A 16,593-nucleotide genomic window follows, 5' to 3' on the forward strand; every position below is an offset into this window, starting at 1 on the left:
ATCAGGTCAATAAACCCACTCCCTGTATCTGTCAGCCTACAAGACCCTTTTGGAAGCCTGCGACAAATGGGTAAAAATAAGGTTTTAATTTAAATTCATACATACGGCTTTACCAGATGAATTTTTCAAATCTTGATGCCTGAAATGTTTGCCAGTTTTGAGAAATGCTATGCTGGCACACCAGGATGGAAGGGATATACCATCTCTCTGCAGCGGTGAGACACCTCTTGAGTCCTTTTGTGGTAGTGCCGCACCACCACAGTTCTCACTGCTTTCCTCATGTGAAAATGTGCTGTAGAAAGTTTGTGTGTTGTGCTTTTACACTTAAATATGCAGAGCTTTCCTTACCAGGGAATGTCATCTGCTACACCTCTTTTCAGAACAGGAGATGCATCTTGGCTTGGTTCTTTTTTCTCTAAAAGTTTAATGAAATTTTTTTTATTATTATTTACCCCCAAAAAAACTGTTTTCAAACTCGCATCGAAGCCAAGTAAAATCTCGTTGTAGCAAGTGTTTCGGGCCAGGTTGACTAGCTCACATCACTCATTTGTAATGTGTTCAACACCTCGTTAAAGAAGATAAATTAGTTTCCTGCCTTTTGTAACTTGAAAAAAACACCTGTTAAAAGGAAACTTTTAGTATTAAAGTGAGATTAGACTTTTCTGGGCATTTTTCTGCATGGATGGGTACAGAGGAGATTGGATCTCACATGGCTGTAAGGAAACAAACATCCAAGGGGTGTTTGGACCGAAGGTTGCTCTGAGGAAAGGCTGATGTGTTTGACTTGATGATTGAGGAGACCCTCGACTGAAGTAGAAGGAAGAGAATTTATTTTAGATCAGTGGAAGTTGCTGCAGAAGGAAGGAAATAAAGAAACGTGTCTTAAAAATGTCTTGTTAGTGAGATGTGCTGAGCATAGAAGGTCTGGAAGAGGAGTGAACTGTTCAAGCTGTCAGCAAGAAACAGTGGGGTTGGGTTGTGTTTGTACTGTGGGCTGGGAGTGCATGTGGGCTGTTCTAGCTCAAAAATAGTTAATTTTTGGGGGAGGGAAGCAAGGAAGCCTGTTGGAGCTGCTAAGGATCACTGTGCTTTTTCATTTTAACCCCTTCTGTGTTCGGACACCTCTTCCTTACCCCTCGTGCTGACTTTTGCGCTCTCATTTCTCTCTCTTGGTCCTTGTTTCTCTTCCCTGGTTTCTAAGCATAAGGTTTTAATGTGGAGTTGAGCTACCTGGTGTGGTGTGGGCTTGCCAGCTTTTCCTTGCAATTCTGTGGGAAACAGTTTAGCCATACAGAAACAAAAAACTCAGGCTCTGACCTCCAGGAATGGGCTTCTTTGGTAAAAACAGTTAACACCTCGGGAATGATGATAACCTGCCAGGAGGCCGGACTGAGTGATCTCAAATGGTCCCTTCTGACCTGAACAATTTTGGGTTCCTGTGTCGGCTGCGGTGGGTCAGGGAGGAAAGGGCTGCACGAGCACACGTTTCACAGCTGGGGAGGGAGGAGAAGAAGCTGCACCAGCCAGGGGTGTCGTACGGGGCACAACCAGAGCACGGTTCTCATTTACCATGGTGGAAAAGGAAATACAATGTCATGAAAGTGTGCTTTAAAAAAAAAAAATTTACATTGATAAGGGTTCTTCACCTTTTCCCTTTCTATTGCAATTGACCTTTTGTCTTTATTTGTCCTCTTGTTTCCTTTTTCTGTCCTTTATTTCTAGCAAGACTGAGGACTGGGGGTATCTCAATGAAGATGGAGAGCTCGGCTTGGCTTATCAAGGTTTAAAGCAAGTTGCCAGGTCAAACACTTTCTTTTTCCCCCACCGCTTTCTCTCCTCTCTCCCTCTTTCGCTTGCCCTTTTGTTTCTTTCTCTTCCTCTGCTGTTGTCCTCTGTAGGACCTGTTATCCTCTGTGGGAGCAGCTGGAGGTGGGGAAGAAGGGAGACACTCCTCTCATTTTCAGAGGAGAGGTTGTGATTTTAATTGGGCATTGCTGATGGTGGCTGTTGTCATTAATGCCCAAGCTGTGATTCAGTAAGAATTATGTTACATTAATGAGAAATTGTGTAATAAAGTTGCTGGGAAGCTGTAATCTCCAGGAAGCCCCAAAAAAACATTTTTAGATGTTTTTTCCCAAATTGTGCTAAGATATAGCACCTCCCTAACATGTTTTCTCCCAATCCTTGACACATCAGAAGTGGAGTCCATATGCTTGTATTGCGATGCTGTTTGCTTTGCATGCTCCCAGGGATTGTGTGCTCGCATCCATGCGTTGCCCATAGGTACAAGGAGGAAGGTGCGTGGTGGGCACACAGTGCCATCCTTCCACAGCTCTCCCCATGTCCTGGTCTGATGGGCAGATACCCCAGCGGGACATGCCGGGGCAATACCTGCAACCTCCGTATCTCCTGGGGTTGCTGGTGGTTCTGTAATGATCTCTCATCTCCAAGCTAACGAACATTTAAAAACGCAACTGGAGGTTAAGGCAAGGCAGAAGGACTCCTGGATTCTTCTCCTGGGTCAACCTGCTGCTTGGAAGAGCTGATAATTAAATGTTAATCAGTCTGTGCTCTCCAGGGTGGTTATGAGGTCACATCTAGAGGGATCAGAGTAAAACCAGGCGATAACAGGAAAAATACCAGGGATAATTCATCTGTTTTTCAAAGCAATGTAGGAACCTGAGTTTGTAGGAGGAGTGTGTTTTTTCTGAGGGTGGCTCACAGTTAATCTGAACCCACACGAAGAAATAAAATGAAAATTAAGCACTTAATAATTATTTCATGGTGGGCCTGTTCTTTCCAGGCCTATTAAGAATATAACTCCCGACAACGTGATTACTAGGCAGAGTGCATTATTGTCCATGTTTCTATAGTTGGAAAATATCCTTTCCTATCCTTTACTGGGAAATGGGAGTAGAGATGGGGTTGTTTAGATCTTCTAAAAACAACAACGAAAAACCAAACTGGAGAATGATTAATGCTTCTCATCCAGAAATCTTCCATAGAAAGCATGTGTTCTTTCATACGATCCTTAAGGAAAAGAAAAACTACCAACCCTAAAACAACAAAAAAACCACCTCCATAGTTAATTGTTCCTGCAGGGAAACAGTTGACATGAAGTTCCCAGTGGACCTGAAAGAGTTGTAGCTTTTTCCCCACCGGCACAGCTCCGTGTCTGTGCATGTCCTGGGTAAAGGCTAAGCTACTGACACCAGAGTCTTCCTCATCTTTGAGAACTGCCATTCGCATCCGATGCCAGAGGAGCCGAAGCCCTTGAGCCAGGTGTGTGGCTGTCCGTAGCTCTGCCCAGGAGAGCACATCCGTGAGCTGCAGCAAGGACACGGGCTTGGTTGTACCCCTGGGTCATTCCTTCTCTTAGACTACACAGGACGATGGTGACAGAGACTAATAATTTGTAGTTTCTGGCTTGGTGCCCCTTTCTCAGACTCCTCATCCCTTCTGGAGTCACTTATTTCAGGCTTCTTGAGAGAGCTGGTGGTGGACTAATGAGGAAATTTCCATTTAGCAGAGGGTAGAGTATACCCTTAAAAAAATCAATTACCGTGTCACTTGCCAGGTTTGTCAGCATCCCCATCAGCACGGGTGTACGGGAGGACAGTTAACACCTCAGTGACGAATCCTTCCACTGAATTAACAAACGCATTCTGGTTTAGCAAATGGCTGGATAATGCACTAAATAAATGCCTTACTAACCCTTTAGTTCAGCATTTTCCACCCAGGGTTGTCCTTGCGCTCAGGGCAGGGCTGGAGGGAGAGCTGGTGGAGGGAAAGGGGGTAGGAGAGGGTGGCAGGACAAATTATCAGACAAAAAGTTGAGTACCCACCTGAAAGTGGGTAGAAGGGCTGGTTTTGGTGGTGTCTGTCAGCTGTGTATAATGGTGTTAGCGTTTGCATGTCATGGAGTACAAGGAAACAAGTCTTTTTCTCCCTGCTGAAGAGTCCTGGTGAAGTCACCAGCAATGATGAAAGCGGGAACTGATCAAGATGACGGAAAATTGCCTTGTGCATAGTTTTCTGCAGGTAGTTTTTGAATGAAAATTGAGATAAACGTGAATACACTTCTTTTTAAGCAAAGATAAATAGCAGCTCTACAAACAACTAGAAGGAATGAAGGGTTTCAGCTTCTGTCTGTCTTGAAATTCCCAGCAGTAGCAAACGCAGCCTGTGGCAGTCCAACTGAACGGAGCCATTTGCAAGACGTACAGTTCAGTTTTCAAGAGTAAGAACTGATGTTTGAAAGGGGGTGAGCACAAGAACAAATACTCTTCAAGCTGAGCTTTTGGAAAAAAAAAAACCCTGCAGTTGTTGATCTGCACTGCTTTGTTGCTGTGCATTTGCCTTTTGCTAATGGGAAGAGTAAAGGAACACAAATTTGTGATACAGAAAAAAGGGAGCTCTTGAATTTTTTTTCCTTCCTTTTATTTAAAAAAAAAAAAAAATCAAACTTTTGATCTCATGTCTCTAATTTCAAAAGTATTTAACCTGCAGTGTAGCAAATGACAGACTAAAGTGGCAATAATAACCGTAGCACCCCTTTGTGTGTCAGTTTTATAGGGAGGTTGACTAGAAACATTGCAAGTTGGCTGACTTTGAAGGATCTAAACTCAAAATGGTGGTTACTACCACGATGCTGAAGTCACAGGCTGATCGGTATGGTTCTTTTCTCAGGTTACTGGAAGCACAGCTCCAGGATCAGAGAAGAGAGCATGAGGAAGAGGTAGAAGCTCTAAAAAACCAGGTGGATGCAATGAAAGAAGAGATGGAGAAACAGCAGCAAGCTTTCCTGCAGACCCTGCAGCTGTCTCCGGAGGCCCAGGTGGAGTTTGGACTTCAGCAAGAAATTACACGTCTCACCAATGAAAATCTGGTAAGGGGTTGCACTGAAACACAGCCGAAAAAACAGGAAAAAAAACAAGTTGAAAGAAAGGAGATAGGAAATATGAAGGAGAGGAGAAGGCACTGGGGTCTCTTCTACCCCTCTTAAACTCTCTGCAAGATCCTTCAGCATCTTCCACTGGTGCATTTGAGAGCATGGGTACTTGGCCTTGAACTGTTGTTCAGTGGCTGTGAGACTCCTGTGACTCCCTAGGAACTTTGTTTTTTATTTTTTCTTTTATTTTAAGCCTGTCTGCCTTGTGGCACTCCCCAGCAAATGAGATCGCTGAAGTCGCTGGGGACCCCTATACTCTGTAATTATGCACAATGACCACACAATCTTTTCTTTTTACTTGAATTTATTGAGAGTGTGGGGGATAGTTGCCACTCCAAAAAGTTGGCCTGGCTGATGGTAAATTTTCCCTTGCTCACCCCCTGTATCTGTGCGCAAGGTCTGCCTGTGTGCAGTGGCTGTTCCTAAGATGAGGTGAGGGCTGCTTGCCTTTCGCAGCAACTCTAGTATCTAAATAGTGTTGGAACGGTTTAAATACGATTAACAGCCAGGAATAAAAATGCATTGGGTGGTGTGTGGTGAGTATTGCCTGCTGGCTACTTCTAGAAAAAGGAGGCGCACAACATCCGCGGTCTTTGTGGTGTAGGTAAGGGTCTCTCTGAGCGATCCAGGAAGAGCACGGCTCTTCTTCAACCAGGGTGCTCACACCGTGCAGTAGTGGTGCATACACCAGGCTGTGTGCTCCTGGCTGCCGAGTGACTCCAGTCTCAAACTCACCCCAAAATGATTTGTTCTTGGGTTTAATTTTTTTAACCCAATGCATCTTCTGTTTTTCAGGATCTTAAAGAATTGTTAGAAAAGTTGGAAAAGAATGAAAAGAAGCTGAAGAAGCAGCTGAAGATTTACATGAAGAAGGTCCAAGATTTTGAAGGTGACTTGGCTGTTCATAAACATTGGGGTGGTAGAACAGCGCTCTGGTTTCAGTCCTTTGGCCATCCGTAGAGAGCTGCGGGTTTTTATCTTTTTCTTTCTATTTAAGTAAGACTTTGCTCATTCTGGCACACTGGAGTAGTACTGAGCTCATCTTTGGCATGGCTTCAGGGAACCAAAAGGCCAAGTGAAGCTCTTGGGTCATGCTTAGGCTGCCTTTGAGCAAGTACAGCTGCGCTGCTGTAGCTTTAGCTTGTGAACGTGGTTGCACAAGGTAACTTTGGAAGAGGGTCCATGAAGTGATGGAAGGAGAATGCTTTCTGGGGGCGTTGGTCTGATGCTTGGTTTGGAGGGTATTTAAGAAAGCTTTTTGCTTTCGTTGCTGTCAGTGCTGTGACCCAAGCAGAGACATAGAGAGGACACCAGTGGCTAGCAGGCAACTGCTCTGATCTGGCAACTTTGAGAGGAATTAAAACCATTTAAGATTAAAATCTATACGTGTATTTTGCTTGATCAGAAAACACCTCAAACACAACATCTGTGTTGTATAGAAGGAGCTTCCCATTCTCTGGAGATGCCATGATTAATCACATAAATTTGTTCTCATGAGCTAATTTCTGAAAACTAGGCATTAAGTGAAATGAAGCTGAATAACTGGAGGGTTTCCATGGCTAGCACAGCTGGTCTCCGTCAGGGTAATCTGCATGCAGCAGGCTGCTGTTTATTGCAGTACTTGCATGCTGGTCTCTCCTGTTTTATTAAACTTTTATGGAAGCGCAACGCTCAGTGGTGTGCCACCGCAGTTCCTCGGCTTTACCGCCAGCCAGAAGATGTGATGCTTAATGTTTTTTCATTGCCTGGCTATTTTTTTTCCCCCTCTTTGAAAATGATACACTGAAAAGCTTCCAATAGGGTTACTACCTTCTAGCCTGTAGTTCCTTGGAAAATAAAAAATGACTTCATATTTTCCTCTTTAGGTCCAACTTTTGCGCTTTCTTTCATTCAGAGTCAGAACTACCGCTGACCCATAATTCAAGACCTGGTTCTTTATATTTTTATAAATCTGTCGAAGCTGATGACATTATTGGAAACTCAATATATACAACGCTTTGACCTGGTGCCTGCTCTAAGGCTAATGGAGGACATGAATAGTTCTCGATTGCCAGGTACCACCTTTCGTGCTCTTTTCTCTTCACAGCATCCCAAGCCACGGTACCATCGGAGAGGAGGCGGCATGAGCGTAACATGCAAGTTGCTGTCCAGAGAAAGGAGAAGGATTTTCAGGGCATGTTGGAATATTATAAAGAAGATGAGCCACTCCTCATCCGAAACCTGATTACAGGTGAAGAACTTGCTCTGCTCCTGTGCCTGGCTCCTTCTTCTCTTGCCTAGGAGAGTTTGTAAACTTGAGATCTCAGGATAGACAGATCTTCTCAAATTAATCCCTCTGGGGCTGTAAGTTTATGGTGAAGGCAGTTTTGGTAGGTAAAAAAAGCAGCACGCAGCACTAAGCAGACAGACCAGCATGGATATAATCCTTAGGGATAGCAAAAAATGGAAACCGAGCAGGCAGTAACTTGCTGAGCTTTGTATGATGCGGTAATAGATGGGGAGGGGATAGCAAAGGATAGACCCCAGGGATTTTGCCAGCAATGGAACAAAGGTAGTTTGGTTTATGAGATAACAACAGGGAATGGATAATAAATTTGTGAGCTCTTTTGCGCTGGAAGGTCTGATAGGAATTGCTGCAGCATCCCCTTAGTCAACACTGGTAGAGAAGTCACGCTTCCCTGGCTAAGTGTCAGTGTTTACCATCACTCTCTAACCCCAGCAGAGTCTAGTGAGGATCTAAAAGGTGTTGAAAGAGCAGTGCTAGCCCACTGCTGTGGCCTTTGAAGTTCCCCTAATCAGACAGGCTCTTCCTTTAGAGGCTGCGAATTCCCACAGCTACCATTGGGATTCAGTATCTTGAGGGAAAGAGTGATTTACCACATCATGAATTCAGAGGCAAGGGGGTTATAACCTGTGGGAGATACTCCTGAAAGCTTCAGGGAGCTTTTCTAAGGTTCTCTGTGTGCTACTTGGGTAGGCTTTTACATGATAAAGAAGATCTAGCGCTACCTGTGCATCCGCAAGGTGTAGTGGGATCACAGAATCATAGAATAGTTTGGGTTGGAAGGGACCTGTAAAGGGATGGTGTCACAAACTTCAACGCAGACTGTGCTACCCTCCCGAGCCCTAGTGCTGCGGTGGTTCTGCTTTGGCCGGCTCCAGCAGGTCTGTCTGTCCTGCAGCTGGACGTCTGGTTCTGTGTCCAGGCTGCAGAGAGGGATGCAAGTTGCAGAACTGAAATCTCAGCTTCCCCAGGGCTGGGGGAAGAGAGGGGTTTGCCTTGTCTTCAGCTGTGGTGTTCCCTGCTTCACGTGGCAGCTGGTGAATTTTAAGAGGATTTTTTTTATTTTTTTAATTAAAAAAAAAAAAACAAACAACAACACACCTTTCTAGATCTGAAGCCCCAAGCAGTGGCTGCTACTGTTCCCTGCCTTCCTGCCTACATCCTCTACATGTGCATCAGACACGCGGATTACATCAACGATGACCAGAAAGTGCACTCCTTGCTCACCTCCACCATCAACGGCATTAAAAAAGTGCTGAAGGTAGGTGTCCATCTTCTCTTGTCTGGGCGTCGAGATGGTGTGAGATGGTTATAACCACATCAGAGTGTGTGACATTCAGCTCCTGTAGTGATTTTCCAACCCACTCACTCTCATAGCTTCCCTGTTAGAAAGAACAAGGAAAATTACGATCTTATCAATAAAATTGTGTGCATTTACAGATTTAAAAAAAAATTTTCAGGGAACAAATGGTTAATGCTGCCCATTTGCAGAGAGAAAGCTTCCTGATCTAGGCGGGGAAACTCAAAATCACTTTGTCTTGCTATGCCAGCTTTCCCCCACCAAAGGAGGGGAGTCTCACATGTTTTAATTTTGTTCCTCCAGAAGCACAACGATGATTTTCAGATGACGTCGTTTTGGCTGGCAAACACATGTCGCCTCCTGCACTGTTTAAAGCAGTACAGCGGAGATGCGGTAAGAAACTGGTCGCTTATCTCGGGTATTCTGGCGTTCCACCAGGGAAGGGTCTTCAGGTCTCCCGGCTCTAGTGGCTTCCCTCGGGCTATGACACGAGGTCATCTCTGACTTGGCTCCTTTGTTAATTTGGATGTAACACGAGGAAGCTCCTAGAATCACAGGATGGTTTGGGTGGGAAGGGACCTTTCAAGGCCACTTAGTCCAACCCCCTGCAGTGAGCAGGGACATCTGCAACCAGAGCAGGGTGCTCAGAGCCCCGTCCAGCCTGACCTGGGATGTTTCCAGGGATGGGGCGTCGACCACGTCTCTGGGCAACCTGGGCGAGGGTTTCACCACCCTTGGTGTGAAACATTTCTTCCTTACATCCAGTATGAACTACACCAGAGGTTCATGGGGCATTGCACCGAGACAAGACATTTGAGAGCTGAAACCAGGACCCTTACAACACAACACACAACAGAATATTTTGGATTTTGTAGTCAACCATGCACTTTGAGTTGTCCGAACAGGGGATTTCCTTTTGGTAGGCTGTTCTGAAGGCTCTTTCCCTTTATCTTTTCATTAACTAAGGTTTTCAGACAGTGGAAAACTGTTGCAAGTTTTGCAATTTTATTCTGAAAGTTTCTACTGATTATTTTGTTCCTATTCTGTTCAACTAATTCAGAATAACCACACTTTGAGAGAGCAAAAATGTATAATCATAATGTAATATTTGGGAAGGAAATCCTCTAATAACTTGCCACCGCAGTTATATTTCCTAACATGAAATAAGTTTTATTGTAGCTGATCCCTTCCGACAAAATCAGATAGTCACAGTCCTCAATACATTACACACTGCCATCCTTATAGCCATATGTTCTGGGTATTAAAATTTTCAGCACAGCCAAATTATGTCATTTCTCATTTAGTCTTGATTTGTGTTAGATATATGGAGCAATCAAGCTTTAAGAATAAATTAAAAAAAAATCATGGAATCAAATTAACTATTCAGGTCATTCACAAGATAATGACTGGTGTGTTAAACCTCAGTGCTGGACTTCCAAGATTTAAATTAAGAAAGAAAAATAATTTAGATAATACTTACTAATAGTTATGCTTCTGTTTTGCCCTCTTCTGCCTGGATAACAACATTACATTGAAAGAAAATCCTTCCCAGAAAACCAGCAGGGTAAAAAAACCTCCCACACTTAAATTTCACATTCTTTGCCATGATTCATTGTGTTAAACGAACCAGCTATTTGCAAATTCAGTTGATAATTCGGTGCAAAAAAACAGGGGAAAAAACATTCTGAGCAGTTTCCCAAATACTGTTAACTTTAGTTTGAAATCCAACATATTTTTAAGAAAATGGGTTTTTAAAAAAATCACAAACTAAATGAAATCTTGCAGTGCAAGGAGCACAGCATTTTTTCATTAGTCAGGAAAAATGAGAAATTCTGAAGTCAACTCAAGTTGTACATGTTGTATTTTTTCATTATGCCAGTCAGCAAACAACAAAAAAAGCTGCATAGTTCTCATTTTGACACCAGATTGATAAGACCGTATGAACAGGCAATTGAAGCGCCTGTGTTAGTTACTAAATTAAGTTAGATCACATTTGCTTCTGCCAGCAAAACTGGCGTTAACGTCTGAGCCCAGAACTCAGGGCTACAGCATCCGTTCGCAGGATCAGAGATCAGCTGCTGCTTCAGCAAAAGGCAGGGAATAAACTCAGTTGCTTGGAGAGGTTTCTGAACTTTAGTTTAGAATGTTGTCAGAGCATATACAGTATGTGGTTATCATTTTTTTTTGTCCATTTTCTAATATCTTAATCTAAAAATACTTGGTTTCCCGTAAATAATTGCAACTCACAGGGGTAAACAAATAGCTAAAAGAAGTTTCTCAGGGACTGAAATGTGATTTTCTAGTTCATGTACAGATTGCAGTTAATACAAACGTTGCTCCTTGCTAAAGCTAAAATGAAAAACATATCACTTAGTGATGCTTTTCTTCAAAAAGCAGCCCTCTGGTAATAATTTATGAACAAACGGCTGAGTAAATCAAAGGTGACTTATGAGTCTTGATCTTTCCTATAACAGAGTAAAAATGTACTTCGGTAACATATCTGGATATACAGTACTCTAAGGTGTGGGGTTTTTTAATACAGGGATTTTACTGGCCTATAAATGGGTGGAATAATGAAAGCAGGTGTTGTAATCTCCTTCTGCCCAGGGTTTCATGACACAAAACACACCTAAGCAGAACGAGCACTGTCTCAAGAACTTTGACCTGACCGAGTACCGCCAGGTGCTGAGCCACCTCTCCATCCAGATCTACCAGCAGCTCATTAAGATAGCAGAGGGCATACTCCAACCCATGGTCGGTGAGTACAGAGTGCAGTAGCTTTTAGGAGGGTTGTTGTTTTTTCTTTTTGCTGTAATTATCTACTCTGAGTGTTTTTCAGACCTTTGTACGGTGCTAGCATGACTCTTCCCCAAAGGAAAAGCCTGCAGTTGGCAGACAGGCATGTGTTCCAAAAAAAGTCTTGGTTTGGAGCAGGTCCTCGTGTTAGCAGTGACCTGGTGTTAGGGAGGCAAACCTGGAGGAGATTTTATTTTTCCCCATGATGGAAACTAATGGGGATGAGGGTTTTTTCCCCCTGATAGAAAATTCCTCCTTCCTTTCTGCTGGGGAGTTAGCGACAAAGGTGAGGTGGTGCTGGTGGGTCCGTAGGAACAGCGTTCCACTCCAGACCAGGTTCATGGTTTAATTTTTTCTGGGTGGAAATGCACATTATGGGGGAATTGGGAAGAGGAAGAAGAGACTAAGACCTTGTTTTGCAAGGGTGTGCCAGTCAGTATGCAAAGAGTTACCTCCTCAGCTAAATCTGTCTTCCTTGCTAAGCTGAGGAGCAGTTCTCAGTGCTTTATATTTTCTAGCTCTGCTGACATTTTCCTTGAGCTCCCAACCTGGTCTCCTCTATATCTGGGACTCTTTCCCTTTGCCCTCCAAATGTCATTGCACAAATTCTGGCTGTATCCAATGATATCACCTCCTACCATCGCTGCGTGTTCCTTCGGCTCCTTGCAGAACGATGTCCTGATCCTCTATCTGTTACTCAGGCTGTAAGAGTTTTATTACTTTTAATCTGTCTCTATTTCTCCCAATCCTTTGAGCCAATTAATCACCTTAAGTGTAGAATTTAAGGCTCTGTGGTGGGTATTCACAGAGGGAGAACTGATTACGGATCAAAGGAGAGGTGTTCCCAGTTTCTGCAGCATGGTGATTTCTGTGTAGTAACACCAAGGAAAAAAAGTGTGACCTTACAGATGCTTTGTATGCTTCAACTATTTCACATTAGCACAGTAAACTAGCAATTCGTGGATCTGTCCTGCTTTCAGACCTCCAGCATTTATCGTGTGCATCACTGAGACTGCTGCATGTTTATGACTCTCCATGGAGGATCAGTTCCTACCTCTAGTGACTTACAGGTGGATGCAGGCTTTTTCAGCTTTTTTTTTTTTTTTTTCCTTTTTCAGTGTCTGCAGTGTTGGAAAATGAGAGTATCCAAGGGCTTTCTGGTGTCAAACCTATGGGCTACAGGAATCGCTCCTCCAGCATGGCAGATGGTGACAGCTCCTACAGCTTAGACGCAATCATTCGCCAGCTGAACATGTTCCACGGCATCATGTGTGACCAGGGTCTGGACCCAGAGATTGTGCAGCAGGTCTTCAAGCAGCTCTTCTACATGATCAACGCGGTCGCCCTGAACAACCTCCTGCTGAGGAAAGATGTCTGCTCGTGGAGCACAGGCATGCAGCTAAGGTGGGACACGGGCTTGGGGCGGGGATGTACCTGCTTAAGGAAGTTCTGTTAATTTTATAAGGAAGTAGAAATAGGAAAAGAAAATGCAGTGGCATAAGTAAGGGGAGAAACTGGATTCAGCAGGAGACTGATGCGGCGGCAGTTAAAGTTAGCCCCCACTGTGTGATCCCTGTGCAACGCAATTTGCTGTGTGGCTTGTGAATTAAATGCACGTTATAGTAATTACCCCTGGGGTGGGCTTTCCCCAGCTTTGCCTCACCCAGCCTGAGCAGGAAGGCTGCACAGCCCACAGGCTACACCAGGTGATGTAGGGTGGATTACATGTTGCGATGGAGAAGCCTCCATGGTTCCCTGCTGCTGCTGTCTCTGTTGGTTTTAACCTAACAAGTGCTGTAGCATCAAAGGCTCTGATTCTGCAGGTGGAGCTTAAAGACAAACCCCTGTCGCTGTGTGAAGTGCCTCTGGCCTCTCGTGAGCTGCAGGCGAGCAGCAGCACGGACTATTGCTGGGCTGGGACCAGGGCCCCATGTGTCCTGTTGCTGCCTTAGCCAAGTGTTGTAATAAGGATTGAGATTTGAAAGGACAGCTAGTACAAACCTGCCAGAAAGGGATTATGAATATTTAGCAGCCCTGGCATAAATCTATCAACTTACTTCTTGGTATAAATGATATAAACCTTCCTTTTGCTACCCTCTCCCCTTCCCACAGCGGATCCTTTGCATGTTCCCCCTGAGCCTGGGAGGGGACACAAGCAAAGGCATTTTTTCCATAGATATTTTCAAAGATACTTGGGTACCTTGCAAGATTTTGTTAGCATTTAAAAACTTGTTAAAAGCTTAATTTTAATTGACTTTTGAAACTTGAACGAATCTGAATGCTGTAGAAAAGCACATCCTTTGTGCTATTCAGCTGTTACATGGCTCGTCTATTTCTAAGGCACATGGAGTATAAATTTTGCTTTGAGTTGTTGAGTATTAAGCTTTGGTGTGGTTGTCTCTTGCCACATGTATCACAAATACGCATCACAAAAAGCCACAGATACCAGCAGTGCAACATACCTTGAGTCTCGTAGAGGATTTTTGAGATGCTAACTATGTCTTGGCTCACGTCTTATCTTGGCTGCTTACCCAGGTTTAACATAAGCCAGCTGGAGGAATGGCTGCGTGGGAAGAATCTGCAGCAGAGTGGAGCAGCCCAAACTTTAGAGCCCTTGATTCAGGCAGCACAGCTTCTGCAGCTGAAAAAGAAAACCTCGGAAGATGCTGAGGCCATCTGCTCGTTGTGCACATCGCTCACAACCCAGCAGGTAGGGAGCAGGGCAGAGATTGACACCAGAAGGTACCGATAATTAAAGGAGTGGGAAAGGGTGGTCTCCTGGTGCCAGCTCTTTGCTGCCCAGACTCAGCGTGCCATTCCCACGGTGGGGACAACTCGTCCTTTTCAGGACTGACGTTTGGTACTGAGCCTTGTCAGAGGCGGTCGGTTGCAGCGGCTCCTCTCATACAGTGCTGCTGATGGCGCTGGAGCTCCAGCAGAAGCGCTCAAAGATGAAACCCAGCCCTGAGGTGGTCACGGTATAAGTCAGACACCTGGGATTTTATTACAGATGATAAACCCACCTGTTGTCTTTTGCCAGGATCTAACCTGGCTCGGTCTGCAGGATGCCTCTTTGGCACAGGAGGTTGAGAACTGCCCATTTAGGCTGGCTGGATCCAACTTTAATTTTAAAACTCTACTCCAGGAGGATATAAACTTGCATTCATTGCTGCTGGATTGCCTGGCCTTCATTTGATAATGTCATAGGAAGGGAGAAGCGAGAGGTGTGATCTGATCTCCAGGGATTCTTGGGGATCCTTTCTCCTGTATCTCCATCTGCCCGTCTTGAACACGTGTTCTTGAGAGTAGCCAAGGGGTAGAAGGGGAGAAGCAGGAGTGAGGGAGCATCAGGAGAAATGTTGTAGAGGTGACATCAGAAGTACTGGGAAGTGGTCACCCATGTCCCTGTATAAATCTGTTCAAGTCTACTCCTAATTTACAAACGTTGCCATAAGAAGTGACTTTGACAGGTCCACAGAGGTTTACCGTAGCTTACAACAGGCAAAGGAACACTAGGATGATACTTGTGCTACTTCTGCTTCTCAGTAGTGTCATGGGAGACTTGTTACGGCCCTATCAAGACAAAAAGTTAGTGATGCTTTGTATTCTAGAAAGTGTCGCTTCTCATGGCTGTAATCATATTTTGTTTTCAACAGATTGTAAAGATACTTAATCTCTACACTCCTGTGAATGAGTTTGAAGAACGTGTGACAGTAGCTTTCATACGAGACATACAGGTAAATTAAAGGGTTGTGAAGTGGAGGAGATAATAATGATTTAATACAGATGTCATTAGTACTAATTCAGGCATTTTGTAATAGGCGTGCTGCTGCACGTTGTCCTGAATTTAGTACTCTGCGTTTGCACACACTTGCGACATACGTATGCTTTGTGGTCATGTAGAAAATGTAGCCAGGTTCTTCTGAAGTGGTGTTTCCTACAGTCTGTATAGAAGCTCCTGTAAATACTTGCTCAGAGGAAGGCTGCTGCAATAGAGAACAAAATAATTCTAGCTGGTTTTTGTAATATCTCTAAAATTGTGTGCGTTCTCAAACCTTTGATGATGTTAAACGTGACAAATGCAAAGAAAAGGCCATAACTGATACTAAATTTGTTTTCTTCTCCCGTACCTTATAGATGCACTTGCAAGAGCGAAATGACCCCCCACAGCTGCTGTTAGACTTCAAGCACATGTTCCCAGTTTTGTTTCCGTTCAACCCATCCTCCATAACCATGGACTCTATTCATCTCCCCGCTTCTCTCAACTTGGAATTTCTCAACAAAGTCTGAAGAAAGTATAATTAAGCCCATCTCTTGTACCCAGAGACCTCCAGCAAAGAAAGAAAAATCATGAAAGGAATTTAAGGACCTCTTTAAATATGGACTAAACAGGTTTATGGAAGAACCAATATGCAGAAATAAATGTATGCTAAACTGTACAGTAAAAAAGAGACTGATCTGTATGTGATTCTTTTGGTAATCTGCAGCTCAGAATAAGGATACTTGAAATGTGGATTTATTTTTTGTTGCTTGATTTTATGCTGACATAATTGAAAACCCATCATCATCTCCAAAAGCCACTTACAAAAAAGAACAGTGAGTGGGAGACAACTTTAATCTTCATAGGTGTCTATGAAGAAATGACAGTTAAATGAAAAACATAATCTGAGACACTTATGCTCCCATGAAGGACATGTAAGTTGTCTAATAGCTAGGCGGTGTTGTATGTATTAGTAACGGGACATGCAATTCTGCCTCTTGTTCTTGCTAGTAACTGTCACGATAGTGAGTTGAGACAGTAAATTGCAGAAGGCACAATGTGTATTTACCGTGCCGGTTAAGGAAACGGGCTTGGACGCTGCTTGTTTCCACTGACATGGAATTTGTCACAAATTCTATGTTTGAGAAATGCTGTTGCTCCACCTAACCACACCCAGTGCATCTGCTTCCTGGGAATTCAAATAAATTGGCAGTTTGGCCTTTCTTCCATTACCAAATCTACATTAGTGACTTGCAAAGATTTTGTCCTAGTGACATAATCTTGAGACGAGGGACTGCCATAGGCCTCCTGCTGCTTCTGTAGGTGAGCATCCTGATCCCTACTGTTGGCTTTCCCTGTGCTTCTAAAAGTCAAAAACTTTCATGCAGTGTCTATGGAGGTTCTTAGATCTCTTTACATGGCCCGTAACAAAATCTTGTGCGTAGTTAAGACATGCTAAAGCAGCCCAGTTTAATCTGGGCCACAGATTAACCACACTGCTT

General features: G+C 43.9%; 1 protein-coding gene across 1 annotated transcript in view; it reads left to right on the forward strand.

Moving 5' to 3' along the window:
• Positions 1-15,621, forward strand: part of LOC309415844 (unconventional myosin-Vb-like) — a gene marked incomplete at its 3' end in the record, with an annotated part of 151,388 nt that extends 135,767 nt beyond the window's left edge. Inside the window, exons 30-40 of the mRNA XM_082013501.1 lie at positions 1,723-1,800; positions 4,690-4,888; positions 5,747-5,840; positions 7,038-7,181; positions 8,345-8,496; positions 8,839-8,928; positions 11,143-11,293; positions 12,450-12,735; positions 13,867-14,041; positions 14,988-15,068; positions 15,469-15,621. Coding sequence (XP_081869627.1) covers positions 1,723-1,800; positions 4,690-4,888; positions 5,747-5,840; positions 7,038-7,181; positions 8,345-8,496; positions 8,839-8,928; positions 11,143-11,293; positions 12,450-12,735; positions 13,867-14,041; positions 14,988-15,068; positions 15,469-15,621 — 1,603 coding nt within the window. The remainder of the gene's footprint in view (positions 1-1,722; positions 1,801-4,689; positions 4,889-5,746; positions 5,841-7,037; positions 7,182-8,344; positions 8,497-8,838; positions 8,929-11,142; positions 11,294-12,449; positions 12,736-13,866; positions 14,042-14,987; positions 15,069-15,468) is intronic.
• Between the last annotated feature and the right edge of the window lie 972 nt (positions 15,622-16,593).

The sequence above is a fragment of the Phaethon aethereus genome, assembly GCF_964289735.1.
Source record: "Phaethon aethereus genome assembly, chromosome: Z".
NCBI classification, from domain to species: Eukaryota; Metazoa; Chordata; class Aves; order Phaethontiformes; family Phaethontidae; genus Phaethon; species Phaethon aethereus.